This window comes from Rhinolophus sinicus, chromosome 3 (genome assembly GCF_057876585.1).
Source record: "Rhinolophus sinicus isolate RSI-liver-muscle chromosome 3, RSI-T2T, whole genome shotgun sequence".
NCBI lineage: Eukaryota > Metazoa > Chordata > Mammalia > Chiroptera > Rhinolophidae > Rhinolophus > Rhinolophus sinicus.
Genome location: NC_142503.1, coordinates 149,378,058 through 149,401,573, shown reverse-complemented (window position 1 = coordinate 149,401,573; position 23,516 = coordinate 149,378,058). Strand labels below are relative to the sequence as shown.

The 23,516-nt window shown below is 34.3% G+C and overlaps 1 protein-coding gene across 3 annotated transcripts in view; it reads left to right on the top strand.

Moving 5' to 3' along the window:
* MNS1 (meiosis specific nuclear structural 1) overlaps nt 1-23,516 on the top strand; it is a 66,795-nt gene that overhangs the window by 41,428 nt on the left and 1,851 nt on the right. For all 3 annotated transcript variants that reach the window (XM_074327709.2, XM_019732322.3, XM_019732323.3), the window contains 7 exons: nt 1,891-2,018; nt 8,488-8,590; nt 11,257-11,486; nt 13,065-13,281; nt 13,388-13,495; nt 20,848-21,105; nt 22,033-22,158. In XM_074327709.2, the coding sequence (XP_074183810.1) occupies nt 1,891-2,018; nt 8,488-8,590; nt 11,257-11,486; nt 13,065-13,281; nt 13,388-13,495; nt 20,848-21,105; nt 22,033-22,158 (1,170 nt within the window). The remainder of the gene's footprint in view (nt 1-1,890; nt 2,019-8,487; nt 8,591-11,256; nt 11,487-13,064; nt 13,282-13,387; nt 13,496-20,847; nt 21,106-22,032; nt 22,159-23,516) is intronic.

The window sequence follows — 23,516 nt, the reverse complement described above, 5'->3', positions numbered from 1 at the left end:
AGGCAAAACGATGGAGGTAGTAAAAAGATCAGTTATTGCCAGTAATTTCAGGGAGGAAGGGAACAATAGGCAGAGCACAGAGGAATTTTAGGGCAGGGAAATTACTCTGTATACTGTAATGGTAGATACATGTCATTATACAGTTCTCAAAACCATGTAATATACAATGCCAACAATGAATCCTAATGTAAACATGTAGGTTTGCATATCCAGCACCACAGTCACGAGTCCTGTGGACTCTGGGAGATGATCATGTGTCAGTGTAGCTTTATTGATTTTAACAAATGTCCCAGTGGTGGGGGGTGATGATAGGGAGGCTGACCGTGTGTGGGGGCAGGGGGCATATGGAAGCTCTGTTCTTCTCAATTTTGCTGTGAACCCAAAACTCCAAAAAACTAGTCTATTAAAAAAAGAAATTCAGCTAGATAGTGGTGATGGCTGCACAACACTATGAATATACTAATAACCATTGAGTTGTGAATTGTGAAAGGTGAATTTTATGCTCTGAATACCTCAAGTTTAAAATAAAGAACACGTTCCAAGAACATTATCTAAATGGGATCAAACAGTATGTAACCTTTGGGGTTGGATTTTTTTCACTAAATAATTCCTAGACATTCATTCAAGTTGTTGCTTGTATCAGTACTTCCTTCCTTCTTGTTGGCAAGTAGTATTCTAGGGTATGGCGGTACCACAGTTTATTTGACCATTCACCTGTTGAAGGATTTCTAGTATTGGCTCTTTTAAATAAATCTGTAAACATTTGGGTACAGGTTTTTAAATAAACATGTTTTCATTTCTATGGGATAAATGCTTAAGAGTACAGTTGTTGAGTTATATGATAATTTCATATTGGCTTGGTAACAAATTACCAAACTATTTTTGAGAGTGACTGTATCGTTTTACATTCCCAGCAATGTGTGAACAGTGGAGTTTCTCACCAGCATCTGGTTTTACTAGTGTTTTCTATTTTAGCCATTCCAATAGGTATGTAGTAATATATCACTGTAATTTCAACTTGCTATTCCTGGTGGTTAATGATGTTGAACATTTATTCATGTGCTTATTCTTTCCTAAATACAGAATTTAATCAGCCTCTAGATCTTTCTACCATTTTACAGGAAACACAAAATGGAAAGAAGTTAAATGATATCCTGGATATGCAATCAGTCAAATTGAGAATGTGGGACATTCTCTGGGAGTTAGGTCCTAATTTCTCCAACAAATCAATGGCTTGGAAGAAAAAAGAGTGTATGTGTATGGGGGTTGGGGGTGACTATTGCAGAATAAGAGAGACTTAGGAAAAATGAGAACTAGATACAATATGTGGACCTTGTTTGAATTTTGATTTGAACAAACCAAAAAAAAAAAAAGAAAAGAAAAGAAAAGCATCTCTGAGACAAGTGGGGACACCTGAATATGACAAGGTATTAGACCTTACTAAGGAATTATTGTTTATTTAGATATGTTAATGGTACGGTTGTTATAGGAAGAAATTCTTATTAGGTAGAGATCAATACTGAATTATATACATGGTAATGACATATCTAGGATTTGTTTTAAAATGCTCTAGCAAAAAAAAAAAAAGAACAAAAAAGTAAGAGTGGAGTGGAAGAGTACAGAAAAAAGATTAGCAAAATATTGGTAATTGTTGAAGATGATTGATGGCTACCTAAGGGTGTATTTTAATAGTTTCTCACTATTGGATGTTTGAAATTTTCTATGATAGTTGGAATATTTAGAAAAGTATTTATTGAATAGCGTGTATTTTAAAATAGTGGATTGTTGCTCTGAAGGCACTTGTTTTCTGTTATAAAAAAATTAAACCTAGATGAAAGATAAAATCTGATTCTGGGGGACATAACTAAAGTTATTTATTTTTTCATTCAGGCAGAAGAAAATAAAAGATTGAAGGAACTCCAGCTTGAACAAGAAGAAAAATTGGCTATGGAATTGGCAAAACTAAAACACGAAAGTTTAAAGGATGAAAAGATGAGGCAACAAGTTAGAGAAAACAGGTATCCTGGTTTCTATAAATTTCATTTAGTTAGTCTTTATCTTTAAACTTTTATGTAATGCTTAGCACCTAAGAGTGAAATGTCTTTCATCATTGCACTTAGCTAATATTTTGCCTGGAAATATTTGTTGCTTTTTATGATATATATATATATATATATATATATATATATATATATATATATTCATTTGTGAGAAGAATTGTGTTCTTGGAAGTTAATACTTAAGGTGAAAAAACAAATCAATTTCCTTTGCGCTTTCCTCTAAACATAATTTTTAAAGTGACCTTTTATAAAAAATAGACTCATGGAATACTGTTCTTAAGAGAAACCTTAGGTGATACCTCATTTAATTTTATATCCTTAAGTAAATTTTCTACACTATTTCTGGAAAGTGGCTGGTCAGCTGTGGTCAACACCTCTAGTGACCGTGATAGGAACTTCCTTTTTCTTCAGCCCTAACTTGAATAATCTTTCCCCCTGTTGTCTCAAAGTAAAATTCCCTGTAACATCCATGCATTTATCTCAGTTCTGCTATTTGATAAAAAAAAAAAAAAAAAAAAAAAACACCCAAATTTAGTTCTTCTGTATGACATCCTTTCCTATTTATGAATTCATTAAATGTTTTCTTCTAACTGAAATATCCCTCATTCCTTCCTTTATTTGTTCACCATTCGGGTTCTCTCTATAGATCTATTTAGATTACTGGTGGTCCTTAGCAATATGTTGCCCCCACAATTTCTTTCTTTATATCATTGTACTTCAGGGTACTGCTTCGTACCCCTAATAGTGGGACTATTAACCCACATTGTTCTAGAATATGTTCTTAATGTCATTGCCTAAAATCAAATTACTTTTTAGGGGCAGCCATGTCATCCTGTTGTTTAAAACTCAGGGCTAACTAAATGCCCATCCTGTACTTGTATAGTTGAATACATTGGAAAGTTATTTTGCTAGTTACGTTTTATCTTAACTGAGCAGGGCTTTGCAGAATCTGATATGACCCTTGGGTGAGCTTAAGGGTTTTGAGCCTCATTAAATTATACTGGGGGTGTCAAAAAGTGTATACACATGGCTTGTATTCATCTTTTGTTATCGGTATATATTATTACAATTTTAATACAGTTGTTTCCTTTCTAAAACGTGTTTATATTTTTTTGGCACCCTCTGTATTTATATGTTCAGCGAATATACCCATGTGTATTTTTCTAGGTCCACAACTTCTCTGAATCAAAGTCTCTAAGGGATTAATTTGTAAAAAAAGATTTAGAATTACTGCTAATGTCTTCATGTTGTTCTAGTCTCAAACTATCTTTTTGGACCTTAATTTGCCAGTCATTGTTAGCTGTCACTCATGGTTTTATATTATCAGAAGGTGAAATGTTTCACCCTGTCTGTCTAATTCATTGATATAAGAATTAAATAGAGAAGCTTTCCATGTCTAGCAGTTGTAGACTAGGTGATTCAGATAAATGTTCCCATTGAGAACAGACTATCTGGAGAAAGTATAAAAGTAAGGTCTGGGAGAGGAAGGAAACCAGAATGGTGAGCCTGGCATTTATAGCTGCATTTCTCCTGTAGATTTCTGCTGATTCCAGAAATATGGTTGAGAGTTAAGTGAAGCAGAGTTTGGCCAATCAGCATATGGCCAGGTGTTTTTCATCATTCTACAAGTTGTACGCTTCAGATTTGTGCACTTCAGTGTTTGTTTTAGTGTATGTATGTATGGGTCTTGTTTTTTTGTATGTATTTATCTATCTTATGTCTTTTGATTGGAGCATTTAGTTCATTTACATTTAAAGTAATTATTGATAGGTATATAGTTATTGCCATTTTATTGTTTTCTGACTGTTTTTATAGTTCTTCTCTGTTCTTTATTCTCTTGCCCTCTTCTCTTGTATGTTGATGACTTTCTATAATGTTGTGTTTGGATGCTTTTCTCATTATTTCTTGTGTATCTCTTGTAGATTTTTCATTTGTGGTTACCATGTGCTTCATATATACCAGTTATGTTTATAGCAGTCCAGTTTAAATTGATGGTTGCTTAATTTTGAACACACACTGACAGTTTTTACTCACTCCCTTCATGTTTGTTGTCTTTTTTTTTTTTTTACTTTTGTGTGTGTGTGTGTGTGTATCCCTTAAATTTATTGTTGAATTACACATGATCTTCCTACTTCTGCTTTTTGCTCTTTGTACTAGCTTTATAGTTGATTGATCCACTCTTATTGTTTGCCTTTGTCAATGAGAATATTTTTCTTTTCTATATTTTCTTATTGATATTTGTGATCTTTTTTATTTTTAAAGACATCTCTTTAATATTTCGTGTAATACTGGTTTAGTGGTGCTGACCTCCTTTAGCTTTTTCTTGTCTGGGAAGCTCTTTATTTTTCCTTGGATTCTAAATGATGGCCTTGCTCAGTAGAGTAATCTTGATCGTACGTCTTACTTTTCATCACTTTGAATATTTCACGACAGTCCCTTCTGGCCTGCAATTTTCTGTTGAAAAATTAGCTGACAGTCTTGCAGAAGCTCCCTTGTGTGCTTTTCTCTTGCTACTTTTAAGATTCTCTCTTTGTCTTTAACCTTTGGCATTTTGATTATGATGTGTCTTGGTGTGGACTTCTTTGGGTTCACCTTGTTTGCTGTGCTTCCTAGACTTGTATATCTATTTCCGTCTCCAGGTTAGGGAAGTTTTCCATCATTATTTCTTCAAATGGGGTTTCAATTCTTTGCTCTCTCTTTTCTCCTTCTGGGATCCCGTTGATGCAAATGTTAGTATGCTTGATGTTGTCCCAGAGGTCCCTTATACTATCTTCATTATTTTTTAATTCTTTTTATATGTTGCTGTTCAATTGGGTGTTTTCCGCTACCTTCTCTCCAGATTGTTGAATTGATGCTGTGCTTCATCTAATCTGCTCTTATGTTTTCTAACTCCTTTTTTTGGTGTTGAAGTTGTCACTGCGTTCATCTATCCTTCCCCTAAGTTCACCGAGCATCCTTATAAACAGCGTTTTGAACTCTGTATCTGGTAGATTGCTTGTCTCCGTTTCATTTAGTTCTTTTTCTGGATTTTTGCCCTGTTCTTTCATTTGGGACATGTTTGTTTGTCTCCTCATTTTGGCTGACTCCCTGTGTTTGTCTCTATGTATTAGGTAGAACTGCTATGTCTCCTAGTCTTGTCAAAGTGACCTCATGTAGTAAGTGTGTTGTGGGGCCCAGTGGTACAGTCCACAGCATGAGCCAAGACAGGTTGCTTGTATGGGAAAGCTGCTAGAAGAGGTTTGGGCCCCACATGTCAGTTGAGTGGGGCAGGATCTCAGGGAATCACCAAGGCAGTGCCAACATTGTTAGCAGGGTTAATGGAGACTCAGATATGGTGCCTGTCGGCTGGGTGGAAGGAGCACTCAGCAAAGGAACAACGGCTTCTTTCCCTGGAGAAAGCTGCCCTGACCCCGCCCTTCCAGGCCTTGTACTGATACTAGTCAATTTAGTTCCTCCCCATGTGTCCCTTGTGTTTTTTGAACTGCTACTGCTGTGCTGAAGCCCAGAGCAAGTGAGTCTGTGAACGAGTGAGTCTGTGAGCGAGTCTGTGAGTGAGTGAGTCTGTGTGTGGGCTCCTTAAGCAGAATCCTTTGGTCTCCAGCTGTCCTCCAGCCAGTTGTTATGGGGACTCCTCTTCCCAGCACTGGTGCCTGGGCTGATGAGTCTGGTGTGGGGCTGGGACCACTCACTCCTCAGGCGGAACCTCTGCAGCTGAGGTATCCCTTCTGATTCTGAACTGCCACACATGGGTGTGGGGCCAGATGATCCATGTCCACCCCTCCCTACCAGTCTTGATGTGGCTTCTTTATGTCCTTAGTTATAGGAATTTTGTTCAGCTAGTTGTCAAGTCGGTGGTTCTCAATTATCGTTGTTCTCTAATTTAGTTGTAATTTTGATAAGGTTGTGGGAGGGGGCGAGCACAGCATTTACCTACTCTGCCATTTTGACCTGAAGTCTCCTAAGACAGTCTTTAAGAAGACCAAAATTAGAGACATCTTCTCCAGAATATAAATACTTATTTTAAAGCTATAATAATTAAGATAGTGTGGTTTTAGTACAGGATAAACAAATGGATCAATGGAATAGAATAGAGCAGCTCTTCCAAACCAGAAAATTTAGCCCTAATGACCTGAGGCATCCATTATATGTAATGAGTTAACTTAACCTTCTACGGATCTGAAATAATACCAGCTATATACAGTCATTGAGACAATTTTTAAAAATACAATTACTCAATTTTCTGTGAGGCTTAATACTCTTATGGAACCCCAGTTTAGGAAAGATGGGATTGAAAATCCAAAAACAGTTCCATGCATGTATGCACACTTACTTTATGATAAAACTGATACTGCAGAGCATTCAGAAATATAAAATGGTACTGGATCAATTATATATCCGTATGGAAGAATATGAAGTTGGTTTCTATCTCACACCACACACAAAAATCAATTCCTGAAGAGTTGTAGTCAAAAAATGAATGTTGAAACAAAGCTTTGAGAAACTAATATAAGAAAATATCTTTATGTCTGTGGGGTAGGCATCATTTATGAAAACATGACACAAAAGTCATTGACAATGATGAAAAAGGTTGGTGAATTAGAATACTTCTTTTCCTTTAAAGAAACCACTATTGAGAGTAACCACAGACTGGAAAGAGATATTTGCAATGCATATAACCAAGAGATTTGTATCCATGGTATATAAAGAACTTATATGCAACGATAAGTAGACAATCCAGTGTAAAAATGGACAAAAAATATTGAACAAGAGCTTCACAGAAGGGATATAAATGACTCACAATATATGAAAAGGTCTCATTTCCATTAGTAATAGGGAAACGTAACCTCAAACTCCAATTATGTATTACACACTCACAAAAGTGGTTAAAATTTAAAAGAATGCCTAGACTAAAAAGTGTTACTGAGGATGTGTAGCAGTGGAAACACTTTGGAACTCTTTATGAGAATATAAATCTGTACAAATCATTGGAAAACCAGCATTATTACTAAATTTGAACATAGTCTACCTTGTGACTCAGAAATTTCACTTCTATAGAAATGTGTGCACTTGTCCTTCAAATGAATGTCATTTATTTGCACATTGGCTGTTTGAAATTTGAGGCAATATTGTAAATTGTGATTGGGTTTGTACATTGGCTCACAATTATTAATACCCAACTCCAAAAAAACCCCCCAAAAACCCTTGTAAATGTATCTCAACCTCTTAGTAGAGTAAAATATATAGACTAACCTAGAAATGTAATCCTCATTTATAATACTTTTATGAAAGAAGACAATTCTCTGTCATATACCTTTGCACCTACAGCACTAAAGGCAAGGACGTAATCCTAACACCAGGACTCTCGCTTCCCTTACTCCTTACGCCTCTCTCTTCGTAGGTATAGGGTACTTGTAAGTTGAATTTCTAGTTAGGTAAGTGCCTCGGTGTTCCTGTAAGAATTCAGATGTACATCTAGGTGACGTATTAGGACCCTTCCAACTCAGAATTCTAATATTCTGTCACATTTAGAATTATGATTGGCATATTTAAATGAAAAGTTTTGTATAGCATATTGTTTTCACTAAGACTAAGAAAGTGATAGATTCAAAAGTAATTCAGAGATGATCTGAGCCCAATTCCCATTTTTAAACGGGTAAGTAAACAAGCCCAGAGAAGAGAAGCAAACTTTCCTGTGGTCACTCCCTCTTCATCATCATCAAAAAATAATTACCATTTATAGAGTGTTAGTGTTTACTGTGTAACAGATACTTTTCTAAGCTCTTTATGCACAATTAACTAATTTAATTCCCACAACTACCCCTTTCAGATAGTAAAACCAAGGAACAAAATTTAAGTAACTTGCTTAGGTTTAAACCCCGCCACTACAGTTCTTTTAGCTTGATAGTATTAGTACCTGGACAGAAATTTTAACTGATATTGATGAAGCACCTTCACTGAGCTCAGGAACTGGCAAAAAGACTCTTAGTGATGATTATTGAAAATAAAAGGGTTGGGGGTGGGAGAAGAGGGTAAGGGGGATCAAATATATGGTGATGGAAGGAGAACTGACTCTGGGTGGTGAACACACAATGGGATTTATAGATGATGTAATACAGAATTGTACACCTGAAATCTATGTAATTTTACTAACAATTGTCAGCCCAATAAATTTAAAAAATAAATTAAGAAAAAAAACAAAGAAAGGGTTGGTTTGTCTAAAAAATTAATTACAATGTCCCATTTCACATGCATTCTGATTTTTCTTTGGATGAATGAAGAAAGGGATATTTTTTCTAAGTATTTAAATAATAATATAAATATGTTTTACACATGTAGAAAGAATTTTAAATTTCAAATATAGATTATTTTTAAAATAGTAAGAGCAATATGGTCCTCAACTTTAAATTTCTGTCTTTTTTTAAAACAGTATTGAGCTCAGAGAATTGGAGAAGAAATTAAAAGCAGCTTACATGAATAAAGAAAGGGCAGCTCAGATTGCTGAAAAGGATGCCATTAAATATGAGCAAATGGTAATCATGTTTCTACTCATTATGTTTTCTGTATTTTTAGCATCATTTAGAAAAGTAAAAATGTTTTGAAAATTGTTACATTTATAAAGAATTTACACTGCTAGATTTCTCAAATGCTTTTATACTTTTCAGATAGATCCTTAACATATAGGAAATGATGGATTATTTACTGTTGAGCCTTGTTTAATATTAGAGCCTTTCAGAGACACAAAGAGTTAGGTTGCTGCTTCAAATGAACAGCTGTATTCAGTAACTCCAGCATTCTTTATGGTCTTTGACAAACCAATACAGTACAAGTTGTTACTAATTTTTTAATTTTTTAAAGTGTCCTAAAAAAAACTATTTTATAATTTTAGATAGCAAACTTTTTTGTTTTATAAACAGCAATCTCTTCTTATCATGTTTCCCTCTATTTTATGGCCTTTTCTAACTCCTGACATACTGGCAACCTCAGGGCAAGAGTTACTCATGGGTGAGGGCGTTTCAGACACACTCAACAGTGGTTACACAATACAATACAAAACAGGGTTTACTGAGTTGACACTTACAAGCAGGTGCACGTCACACTTGAGCTCTCACTGTCACAAAGAAAGGCTAGACATAGATGACAAGGCCTGATTGCAATATTACACAGCTTTTAAGTTCCTTTCTCTCATTTCTCTATTATTATATAGAGCATTTTGGTGGTAGAGTTCCCTCTCTCCCCGATCCCTTTCAAAAGATGTCATACAGCTATTAAAGAAAAAGGTAGAGGTCAATGTTCTGGCTTTTAAAGTTCGACAGAATATATTATAGGTTAAAAGGAAAAAAGGAAAGTTGCAGAAAAATCAAGTTGGAGAATAATACATATCGTAGACCATTTTTTTTTCAAAAGCCTGTACATACTATATGTATGCGGATATCAACATATGTGTGTGTGTGTGTGTGTGTATATATATATATATATATATATATATATATATATATATATATATATATATATATATATATGTGTGTGTTGTATATAGCAACACATGCTCATACACATTTACAATTAGAGGGGTGATATAAAATATTTAACTGGTGCACTGCAATATAGGCATCAAATAAGAGCAGTGCTGACAGTGTGTGTGTGTTAGGAAACATCTGGAGGGTTACACAGACTGCTGTTAACAGTGATGGCCTGTGCTTGGCACGTGGTAGGAAAGGGTGAGAAGACTTCATTCCCTCAGCCATATAGTTCTACCCTTTCCAAAATACAGTGGAACATAAACAATATACTGTTTGGCCAGTAGTTTGCAGTTTTAATTCCCTGATAATTGAGGTTGCTCAGGGTAATTGTAGACATTTTAATCTGATTCATGAAAGAATTGCTGCTATTTTCTAAAGAAAATTGATCCACAAAAAATAAAGTCAAATACCCCTAGGACTTGACTAGGTGTCAGGATATCTAGGGTCTAGTTTTGGCTCAGTCTTTCTAAGCCTTAGTTGTTGTTTTTTAATCTGTGAAATGAGAATATTGTCTTCCTGTAAGTGTGTGGTAATCTATAATACATATTTTTGTCATTTTATGTATTTTTTAATAACCTACTACAACATATGCTAAGAAAACAGAATTTTGATCAAGTCATATTCATAGCATATATATTAAAGGCATTGGTTAGATCAGGAATGGCATTTAACATTTGTATTTGAATTTGTTTCTTTTATGTTTGATGCTGCTAACCATTCGAGCATCAAACCAGTTGGGAAGTGATCACAATGGTAAAGGGTAATTTTTTAAAATTGCCCCAATATATTTAAGTTAAAACTTACATTTTGTTAAATGACTTCAAAATGCTCAAAACAAATAAGGGGTTTAACCCATTCAAGAAGCAACACTGTCACACAGAAAGGATTGGTTTTGAATGAAGGAAATAAAAGCTGCAGAAAACAGTGACATCTGTGACCTTTTTAAGTTAAGGTGATTGCAAAGAGCCTTTAATAAATGAGCAAAGGGAGACTTCAAAGGCCATCGGCAGGGGAGAAAGTTTCAGCTGGAAAAAACTTTAAGTGTTGCACAGAGCTATTGCATAGCAGCTCTGTATGAAAAAGACATGGTAGGTGCGCCTCGTTTTACTGTGCTTTGTTTCAGTGCGCTCCACACATAATGTGTTCTTTACAAATTGAAGGCAACACCCTCCACCAGCAAAAAGATCACCACTCACTTTATGGCGATACTTGCTTTCTTATGTGGTCTGGAACTGAACCTGCAGTGTCTCTGAGGTCTGCCTGTACCCTCCTTACTCCAGATGGCAGCTGATACACAATAGAGATAAAAATTGTGAAAACTGCCAACATTAAATAGAATAAAAAATACAAGACAAAGATGACTACTGCTTTGGCAGTTAACATAGTTATTAATAAAGTACTTCTAATTTTACTTACTGTTTTTCAAAGATTGACGTATTAATTCTCCTTATTATTTATAGCCCTGAGAGCTATTTAAAGGAATAAGAAATCCTCGTTAGGGTCTGACTCGTCATTCAAATGCGTCAGGTGCCTGTGACTTACCATTGCTTTTTACCTGAACAGATGAAAATATTTATGTAACAGGCTTTACAATATTCAGTTACATCTGTTTAAAATAGTCTATCATACTATGCTCAGATTTGAAAATGGAATGATGAATTGTGTTTCAATAACAGAAACGTGATGCTGAAATAGCCAAAACCATGATGGAAGAACACGAGAGAATGACAAAGGAAGAGAATGCTGCAGAGGACAGACGAAATAAATTGAAAGTACAATACTGTCTTGACTTAGAGAAACAACTTGAAGAAGAAGAAAAGAAAAAGCAGGAAGCTTATGAGCAGTTGCTGAAAGAGAAACTCATGATTGATGAAATTGTTAGGAAAATCTATGAAGAAGATCAATTGTAAGTTAATCCCAACTTTCTTACATATCTAAAGATTTACAGAGCACTCTCTCTCTCTCTCTCTCTCTCTCTCTCTCTCACACACACACACACACACACACACACACACACACAGCCAGAAGATGACTGTCTGTAAGCCAGAAAGAGAGCCCTGCCTTGAATAAACCATGCTGGCACTCTGACCTTGGGTTTCCCAACCTGGATACTGTGAGAAATTTGTTTCTTATGAAAGCCACCCAGTCTATGGTATTTTGTTATAATACACCGAGCAGACTAAGACATGAGGCAAGTGCTGTAGGATTATAGGCAAAGAGGAAGAAACCTGGGGGAGGTAAAATAACTCACACAAGGTCATTTTTGTAGTGAACAGGGATAAACCCACGACAACTGATTATAGTGTCCATACACCGAACCACCACGTAAACTGCCTCCTCTCAGAGAGCCAGGCACAGAAACAAAACCAACCTTTCCATGAAAAATGGACAGTTCGCATATGAAGCTGTGAAACCGTCAAGTCAACGTGGAACTCAGGACACCCCGCTCATTGGTGCTGGACTGAGGCCAACATCACAGTGATCACGAAAACATCCAGGACATAACAGTTCAAAGGCTTTATGTGTATTACCCATCTGACAAGACTCTATCCCTTTGTTAATTATCATATTTCATTTTAAAATGATGCTTTGTTTTTCGTAGGAACTGTATGGATAACGACTTAACCTTTTCATTCACTCAGTGTCAATTATATACTAGGCTGGAAGTGAATGACTATTTTACCTTTAGATACTCATTCTTTTTCATTCATTTTTTTCAACCCAGACTTTAGTGCCCACTCTGTGTCAGGCACCCTTTAAGGCACTGGGGAAATACTGACGAACAAAATAAATAAAGGTACCTCTCCTCATAGAATTTACATTCTGGTGGCAGAGGACTGGTAAGAAACAAATAATCAAGTAAGTCAATACTTAAGATAAGTTCCGATAATGAGAAATGTTATGGAGAAAATAAAATAGAGACCAAATATATATATTTACATTAAACTGATCTCAGGGTTGTTTGGAAGAGGTAAGTACCTACATAGTGCCTGATACACAGGAAGTCTTTAGTATAGGTTATGATCACATAATCTGAGACCAACTCTTAACTGTCTTTGCTAGCATGATAATTATCTGGTAATTAATAGGTACTTATTAAGTGACAATGATAAACCTTTGTTTTTCTTAAATATGCCCGTATCATATGTTAAAGGACTTGTTTTCTAATGAATTTCCTTGGTAGACACTTGAAGTATAGAGTGCTGTGAGGCAGATGTAAACAGGTTGTAGCTTTTCTGAAATGAGATCATAAAACTTCATTAATAGGATAGTGAAGAGGCATGGTAGTATTTCATATTCAGAGAAAATTCATACCTGTCATATACTTAGTGACACATTGTAAACACTATGTTTGTTGCATGAATGAACAAACTATAAATAGGTAAGCCACTTTTTCCACATTATTGACTGAAGTAAATAACACCTATTTTTCGATATTTTATTATTTCTGTTGCTATAAAACTGCACTCACTGTTGCATTTAGGGAAAGACAACAAAAGTTAGAAAAAATGAATGCAACTCGAAGGTATATAGAAGAATTTCAGAAAGAGCAGGCTCTCTGGAGAAAAAAGAAACGTGAGGAGATGGAAGAAGAAAACAGAAAAATCATAGAGTTTGCCAACATGCAGCAACAAAGAGAAGAAGATCGGATGGCAAAAGTTCAAGAAAATGAAGAAAAAAGACTACAGCTTCAGAATACGGTATTAAAATAACCACTTCTTTAACACTGGAGAAATTCTGAAATGCTTCTTATAGGATTTGGTTCCTATAAATGTTTGAGGGTTTTGTTTTGTTTTAATTTAATAGCTGACTCAGAAATTGGAAGAGATGCTGCAGCAACGTGAAGATTTGGAACAAGTACGACAAGAATTATACCAGGAAGAACAAGCTGAAATTCATAATAGGAAACTAAAAGTAAGTTTTGGAAATTGAAAGCATGATTAACATAGAGAATATCATTTTGAGAGGAAGCAGTAGAACACAGATTTAAACCCAACCATATTGATAATTACATTATATGTAAATGGTATAAATACTACAATTAAGAGAAATTTTCAAGGTGGATACAAACGCTAAACCCTAGCAGCAGTTCACAAACTTTCATGAAAAGCATGATGCAACTATGTTGTTCATAAGAAACACAATTTAAATATGAAGACACATAGTTTAAAAGCAAAAGGATGGAGAAAGATAATACCATACAAACACTAATCAAAAGCAAGTTGGAGTAGAAATCATGGTGATAATAGGATTAAATGTGTATGAACCTAAATAAAGCTTCAAAATACATGAAGCAAAACTGGCAAAACCAAAAGGAGAAATAGACAAATCCATAATTATAACTGAAGATTTCAATATCTCTTCTCATTAATACGTAGGATAAGTAATCAGAGAACCACAGGATGTAGTATTGAACAACAATACCAACAAACCTGACCTGAAATCAAGATGATTTGCTGACTTTCTAGCTGGGTTATTCATGTATTGTAGAATTTTCAGAGTTCACTATGTATTCTAGATACTAGTCCTTGTCAGGTGTGGTTTACAAATATTTTCTTAGTCTGTAGCTTGTCTTTTCATCCTTTTAACAGGGTCTTTCTCTAAGCAAGTGTTTTCAATTTCTATCCATCTGAACAATTTTTGTTTTCATGGTTTGTACTTTTGGTATCAATTTTAGGAAGTCTTTGCCTAGATCCTGAAGAATTTCTCCTTTTTTTCCCTTAAAAGTTTTTGACTTTTGCATTTAAGCCTGTGATCCATTTTCAGGTAATTTTTTGCATTTTGTATAAGGTATGAGGCTTAGGTCAAGGTTCAGTTTTTGCTTTTGGATGTCCAATTGCTCCACACCACTTGTTAAAAAGCTTCTCTCTTCTACACTGAATTGCTTTGGCAGCACCTTTGTTAAACACAGTTGAGCATATTTGTATGGGTCTATTCCTAGGATCTCTATTTTAATCTGTTGATCCATGTGTCTGTCCCTCTACCACATGGTCTTGACTACTGTAGCTATATAGTGAGTCTTCAAAATTGTTTTAGTTTTTCTAGTTCCTTTGCATTTCCATATAAATTTTAGAATAATCTTGTCTCTGTCTACAAATAGTCATCTGAGATTTTTGATAGGAATTGCATTAAATCTGAATATCAATTTGGGGAGAATTGATATGTTCACTATGTCAAGTCTTCCAATTAATGAACACAATCTGACTCTCCCTTTTCATTGGTGTTTTATAGTTTTGAGCATACAAATCCTATGTTGTGTTAGATTTACAACTAAATATTTTTTTTTAGCAATTGTAAATGGAATTTTAGTTTTAATTTAAGTGTGTGTTTACTCATTGCTAATGAATTAGCTTTTTTATATTTATCTTGTACCTTACAACCTTGCTGAATTCACTTAGTAGCTCTAGGAGTTTTTCTTTCCCCCTACTTCTATGGATAAGGACAATTTCATTTCTTGCTTTCTTATCTGTGTACCTTTTACTTCCTTTTTTTTTTAATTGCCATATTGCACTAGATAAAACTTCTAGTCCTGATTTGCACTATGAGGAATAAGAGAGATGAGAGTAGACATCAACTTTCTTTGTTACTTGTCTTAAGGGGAAGCGTTCTCTTAATTGTCGTTTTTTTGTCGATGCTCTTTATTAAGCTGAGGAAGTTCTCTTCTATGCCTTTTTTCCCCCTGAAGGTTTTTAACATGAAAGGGTGTTAAGTTCTGTCAAATGAATGTTCTACATCCATTGATACAACGATGTGCTTTTTCTTCTTTAGCCTGGTAGATTACATGATTTTTTTGAGTACTGAATCCCCTTGCATCACTGGAACTAACTCTCCTTGGTCATGTTGTGTAATCCTTTTAATATACAGCTAGACTCTATTTTCTAATATGGTGTTAAGGATTTTTGCCTCATATTCATGAGAAATACTGGCTTTTAGGGTTTTTTCCCATTTGTTTTTGTTTTTTATACTGGTGTCAGGATAATACTCTCATAAGATGAATGGGGAAGTGTTCCTTCCTCTTCTATTTTCTGGAAGAGAGTATGTAGAATTGGTGTTAATTCTTCTTTAAATGTTTGGTAGAACTTTTCAGTGAAACCATCTGGGCTTGGAGTTAAAGTCTTTGAGTTTTAAATTATTAATTCAATATCCTTAATAGTTATAGGGCTCTTCAAATTATCTTATTTAATATTTGGTGAGTTTTAGTTACTTGTATTTCTCAAAGAAGTGACCCATTTTGTCTAAGTTTTCAAACTTATGTCTGTAGAATTGTTCATACTATTCCCTTAGTATCCTTTGGTGTCTGTGGGGTCTCTAGTGCTATCCCATATTTCATTCCTGATATTGGTCATTTGTTTCTTCATTTATTTGGTCACTCTGGACTTAGGTTTTTCAATTTCACTGATTTTCTTTTTTTAATTCCATTTTCTTGAGTTATAATTGACATAAAAGTGTAAGATTAAAGTGTACATCGTGGTGATTTGATATATGTTTACATTGTGAAAGGATTCTCCATAATCTAGTTAATTAATACATCCATCACCTCACATATTTATTTTATTTTTTTGGTGAGGACAGTTCTCTCTTAGCAAATTTCAATTATACAATAGTGTTTTCAACTATAGTCACCATGTTTTACATTAGATTCTCAGGCCTTATTCATCTTATAGCTGAAGTTTATACTCTTTTACCAACCTCCTCCTGTTTCCCCCACCCTCCAGCCATTGGCAACCACTTTTCTACTCAGTTTCTGAATTTGACCATTGTTTTTTAGATTCCACATATAAGTGTTACCATTGCATTATTTGTCTTTCTCTGTCTGGCTTACTTCATTAGCATAAAACCCTCAAGGTCCATCCATGTTGTCACAAATAGCGGAATTTCCTTCTTTTTATGGCTTAATAATATTCCATTACACACACATGCACACAACTATTTTCTTTATCCATTCATCTGTTGATGGACATTTAGGTTGTTTCGTATCTTGGCTATTGACTGAGACTGCAGTGAACATATGGGGTGCAGATATCTCTTCGAATAGCCTGTTTTCCTTTCCTATGGGTATATATCCAGAAGTGGGATCGCTGGATCATATGGTAAGGTAGTTCTATTTTTAATTTTTTGAGGAACCGCCTACTGTTTTCAATAGTGGCTGCACCAATTTACATTACACCAGTAGTGCACAAAAGTTCCCTTTTCTCCACGTTTGCCCACACTTACCTTGTCTTTTTGATGATAGCCATTTTAAGAGGTGTGAAATGCTGCCTCATTGTAGTTTTGACTTGCATTTCCTGATTATTAGTGATGTTGAGCAGCTTTTCCAATGTCTATTAGCCACCTGGCTGTCCTCTTCAGAGAAAGTGTCTATTCGGGTCCTCCAACCGTTTTCTGTTAAGTGGATATGTTGTTTTCTATTGAGTTGTATGAGTTCTTCATATATTTTGGATATGAACCCCTTATCAGATATGATTTACAAATGCTTTCTCCCATGCAGTATGTTGCTTTTTCATTTTGTTGATGGTTTCCTTTGCTCTGCAGACGTTTTATAGTTTGATGTAGTCTGATTTGCTCATTTTTGCTTCATTCATTTTTTTTATTGGTTTTCTGTTTTCAATTTCATTCATTTCTGTGCTTTATTATTCCTTCCTTATGCTTGTTTTGGATTTACTTTGCTTTCCATAGATTCTTGAGGTAGGAGGTTAGATTATTGATTTGACATTTCCTACATGTATGAACTTAGTGCCATAAATGTATTTTCCTAAATGTATGCATTTAGTGTTATAAATTTCCCTCAATGTTGTTTTAATTAGTTGCATCTCACAAGTTTTGATATGTCTTAATTTCATTTTCATTAACTCCAATGTATTTTTTTTATTTTTGAGACTTTCTTTCTGAAGCATGGATTTTTTAAAAAGTGTGTTGCTTAGCCCACAAATGTCCAGACGTTTTCCTGGTTTTGGGTTTTTTTTTTAAATTAATGATTTCTAGTTTGATTCCATGTGGACAGACAACACAATATATTTCATTTCCTTTAAATTTGTTAGGTAGGTACTTGAAAACAATGTGTATTCTGCTGTTGTTGGGGGAAATATTCTCTAAATGTTGAGTAGATCCTGTTGGTTGATGGTGGTGTTGAGTTCTATACGCTTGCTGATTTTCCATCTCGTTCTTTCAATTGTTGAGAGAGAGTTGTTGAAGTCTCTAACCATAATTGTGGATTTGTGTATTTCTCCCTTCACAAAGTGTTTTTTTATTGAGGTAAAAAAAAAGGTGCCTTTTCTTCCTTAGGATAATTTTGAGTTCATCCATTTTGTAGCATGTATCAGTACTTCATTTCTTTTTTTTTGGCTTAATATTAGGTTGGTGCAAAAATAATTGTGGTTTAAAAGGTTAAAAATAATTGCAAAAACCGCAATTACTTTTGCACCAACCTGAAAAATCAATGTATGGATATACCACATTTTGTTTATCCATTCAACAGTTGATGGATATTTTTTTTACCCCCACCTTTTGACTATTGTGAATGTTGCTGCTATGTAGATTTGTCTAGAAGTTTTTGTTTGAATATTTTTAAAAAATTCTTTTGGGTAAACCTAGGAATGGAATTACTACGTCATACGGTAATTCTGTGTTTAACTTTTTTGAGGAACTGCCCAAGTGTTTTCCACAGTGGCTGCACCATTTCACATTCCTACTCCCAGTGTAGGAGGGTTCTCTTTTCTCCACTTCCTTGCCAATACTTGTTATTTTCTGTCATATTATATACAAAAATGAACTCAAAATGAGTGAGACATAAGAAAGCTGAAGATACAAAATTTCTAGAAAACAGAAAAAAGTCTTTATGAACTTGAGAATGGCAAAGACTTTTTAGTAGGATAAAAAAAGCATGAGCCATAAAAGAAAAAGTTTATAAATTGAGCTTCATCAGAATTAAGTTTCCACCATTGTTAGGAAAATGAAAATGTAAGCTACAGTCTGTTAGAGAATATTCCCTATACATACACCTTACAAAGAACTTTTATCCAGAATATATAAAGAACACTTATAACTCAATAATAGACTATAAAGAACCCAGTTATTTTCATGAGCAAAACATTTGAACACACACTTCATAAAACAAGATATATGAATAGTCAAGTACACAATAAAGTATAGCTATCAGTGTAACTATTAAAGTATAGCTATTAAATGTTTTTTTAAATATTATTTTTAATATTTTCAGCTATATCAAAACATTATTTTAGATAACACTGTTTCTTCATTGAGGAAGAACTAGATACCATGTATTGATATCAAAACCTATTGCATGTATATTCTTAATGATTAACTGCATATAAGAATATAATGTGTATATTTCTTTTTAAAAACAATGTAACCCTCTTATATATATCTAATATCAAATTACCCCAAAATGTTAAGAATTAAATGATGGATGAAGATATAACAGATATATATATAAACAAATGGGAAACAGGAGGGTTATCACCACATTAGTAGAACATAAAGTTAACCCACATATCACAGATAAAAGGTATAATCAATAATGAACATTTAATCTTCCATGTAATGTTGCATTGAAGTACATAATTTTAAAAGCTGCTAGAGCTCCAAAGAAAATTTACCAGAATAATGCAAGGGGAAGGGTTTAATACCACTAGAAATTAATAACAAATAATTCAACCTACCAACTGAAAATCTAAAACTATTCTTTTCAACATTGGTTGAAGAGAAAATTAGCAGACAATTTAGAGGATGAGATTATTATATATCAAAATCTATCAGATTTTATAAAACCGATCTCTGAGGCAATTAATTATTAAACAAGAATATTGGAAAAATATCTAGGCAATCAACTCAGTAACTTAGAAAAACAATACAAATTCAAGTATGAGACAAGAATATGGAAGGAAATAGTAAAGATACAAGTGGTGGAAATAAACTGAAAATCAGAAATCATTAGCATTAATTAATCCACTTGGTTAATATTGGAGGGGAAAGCTTTTACTATGGAAAAGATATACAAAGAAAAAAGTGAAAACAATTTGAAGGAATAAAGAGTCTATAAAAAAGATTAGAAAAATAGTGAAAGGTCATTCAATTGTACACTAGTAATTTGAAAATCTCAATGGCACATTTTTCTGATTTCAAAATATAGTGGTCTCAAAAAATGTAGAAGAATCAGGTAAAATAAGATTATTAAGGATATTTCCTATATCAAAAGACTTTTGTGCCTTGCCTCACAGGCTGTCAGCCTCACCTCTGATTTTAGTGACAGCTGTGAAGGCTTAGACTGACTCTGCTGACAGCTTCCTAAAGTGTGGGCGTGTAAGTAGGAGCAGGGAATTAACATTCTCTGGGATATCCCTCAAAAAACAATGGACAGAAATTAAAGGACAGATGCTTCTTCCTGTTGGCCTTTGGGAAGGCGCGGAGGAAGGAAGGTCCTGAAAGGTGTTCCATGCATTCCTCACAGGTCCTGGCAGGATTAAGTCTCCGTTACCCATGGTGGTTAAGTTGCTCAGTGAGGTACCCCCGTGTTGGCTTTTCTTTCTTCTCTGTTTCACTTTTTCTGTCACTGCGCTGCTCCCTGAGATTATATCCCTGATAAAACATCTATGTACAAGTCCTTGTTTAAGGCTCTGCTTTCAGAGGAAAACCCAGACTAAGATATCTCTAAAAGTTTGCAGGCTCAGAGTAGTTTTACAGAAAATTATTTCAAACATTCAGTGAACAACTATTTCTCAAAACACATAATGGGTTTTAGAACACAGAAAAGGATTGAAAATTATGCAGTTTATATAACAATATAATCCTGACCCAGACATAACAGAGTACATGAACTCTTTTCTAGTTGAAAAAAATGTAACAAATTGTTTTATTTTGCCAAACACTTTCTTATTTTTCAGCTAGATGTCTTCACTGGATTAAACTAAAATTTGCATGGGAGATGGATGCTGGGAAATGGCAGCAGTTCATTTGGTTCAATATGTACTAAATTTCTATGTGTAAAGTATTATGAGAATCTCTGGAGAAATTTAAGGCTGAGACAGTATCTCTACCGTTCAGTGAGCCATTTGACTTCTATGTACTCTGTGGCAAATAAACACAAACTATATGCCCATTATCCCAAAGAAAAATATTATCTTGAAAAGGCATTTTTAGTTTTATTTCATATTGTTAACACAATTCTAAGCTTAACCAAATTCTCCTACATTTTATAAATCTGCTATAAAGAAACAGTTACTGAATGAACTTATATATATTTTGTTTAGGAAGAAGCAGAAGAGAAATTGAGAAAGCAAAAGGAGTTGAAGCAAAATTTTATAGACCAAATGGCCTTGAAGGAACTAGTACTACAAGCTGCAAAAGAGGAAGAGGAAATCTTTAGAAAAGCTATGTTAGCTAAATTTGCTGAAGATGATCGAATAGAATTAATGAATGCTCAGAAACAAAGAATGAAGCAACTAGAACACAAGAGGGCTGTGGAAAAACTTATTGAAGAGCGTCGCAACCAGTTCCTTGCAGCCAAAGTAAGAAAAAATATTTTGTTTTTTGGTGGCGTTTTTTTGGTTACTATCTTTTAACAGCAATCACCTCCTGTATTCATTAACTGCGAACCTTTTATGTGCCAGATGATGTTAGATATCTGTTTACGAATCCTATAATTTTTTTTCCTTTCTATTTTCCATGACTTTGACAAAGAGTGGTCTGAAGAAATAGTGACCCTAGTAAACTAGTTATTTCAGAGAAAAGCTTTGCATTGATACTACTTTAATGTAATTCTTGGCAGAAATTCATCACTATTTCAGTGGTCTGCCTTTAGCATCTTCCCTATCCAACAGGATTTTTTGGGTACATTTCCATAAGTCTTCTTTTAATCCCTAGAATTTTTAAAAACGAGTCCTCTCTTCCGTATCATGTGGCACAGACTTGGTGTGGTTGAATATTCAGAACTTGGCCCTAATACCGGTTCTCCCTGTAGAACTCTTGTGCTTCATACAGGCTTTTTAAAACTTGAAATATATGGGAATAGTTGTCTTTTAGATATCCCTATTCTGTTTTATCCTTTTTTTTTTTTTTTTTTGGTCTTATACTGTAAGCTGCCTTCAGCACCTGCTGCATGGTACACATTCAATAAATATTTGTTCAATTAATTAGGTAATAACTTCTTCAAACATTTTTTCCTGGGTAATGAAGATATTGTCCTGAAAATATGTACTTGCCTCCCTAAAATCCCAGTCATAATTATTGTTCTTGTAACTTTAAAGGAATAGTTTAGTGACTGTAAAAGATATGTATATATAATACATATAAGATATATATACATACTATCTAGTATCTTTTGAAATGTCAAAAAATAGTTCATCAATTTTATCTAATTCACTGCAAAAGTAGTTTTGATAAGTTTTTAAAACATTTTGTACTTTGTGACCATAAAATTTTACTTACATTTCCAGCAACATGAACTGGAAGAGTGGCAGTTGCAGCAAAGACGACAAGGCTATATTAATGCAATTGTTGAAGAAGAAAGACTAAAACTTCTCAAAGAACATGCTGTAAAATTACTAGGCTATCTCCCTAAAGTAAGTAAGATTTAACTCAAAGTGTAATGCTCATGACCTCTACTAGTGGAGGAAACCATGGCTTAGGATTCCAGACGGCCTGGGTTTTCACTCACTTCTTGCTGTCACCAAGCAGCAGTGGGATCTTGGCTTGTCACTGAACATTTCCAAAATGAGTTGGTCTTGGCACATTTTTAGAAGTATGAGCTAGATTTGTTGAATTTAAATTTTAGAGATTCTTTTCTCCCTTTTCAGTATAGGAGGTCTAAAACTAAACTACTGTAACTACCGTAAAGTAATTGTGAGACTCTGTACACCAAAGCTGATGATATATAGGAAAATCTTGTAATCAGTACTTGAACTTAGTCTGTGACAGATCTGCTCTATAGTAGGAGGCTGTGTTATAACTAGGTACCAGGTAACCTCAGCTTTTAAAAGAAGATAGCAAATTTTCACGCACATCTGAGATACATTGTGACTACAAAATAACAACTGAGTTTCATAGGCCACATAAACATCTAGACTCTTATATAAAATCTCTACCCTTCAAATACAGAAATTATGCCATTTGGTATTTTACTCAGTTGGAAGGATCGAGTGCATATTTTGTGTTTAATTCAGTGCTAAGTAAGGAAGGAAGGAGAAAGAGAAACATGAGTAATTACTGACTGTCCACAGGACTTTATAGTCTAATTATTTAGACAGGATTATGAATATAAAATGATGTATTAACGATAAAAGCCATGTGGAACTGATAAATTCCATGAAATAGACTTCAAATTCTGGAAGAATCTTAAGGTTTAGATATTTTTGTAGGGACATAGTTGTGGAGATGGGGAGAGAGCCTAATAAACCTGATATCCTAAAATGACTTTTATCCTTTAGGTCCTAATGGTCCCAAATGACCTAAATTATTCTTTAGATCCTTTAATTATAAGTAAATATTTAAGTTGTTTTGTTTTAAAGAGCCTTTTATTGTAAGGGAAAAGAAAAGAATAAAGAATTTCAAAGGGCTTACTTAAATGGCTTAACTCCAAACCTGGATTCTTTCCTATAAGACTGAATGTTTGCTGATTAGCCATAGAACTGAGGCAGGAACCTGGCAAAGCTCAGTCTCTTCACCTGAGCCCCTCATATCGTATTGTAGCGCTGTTTCAACAGAGTACAGGGCAGATTCAGTTCCTTCCCATTCAGCCAATCAAAGCAGTAGTAATTGTAGTAAAATAGAAGAGCCCAGATTCCTATGACAAGTTCCAACAACGGAACTGATAAATTGAGAAATCAAGTCAGTCAAAGAATATTCGGTGTGTGTGTGTGGTCATAATTTTCAGAAAATTATTTTTTCATAAATCTATTAAATAGATTTCATTATCTTGGAG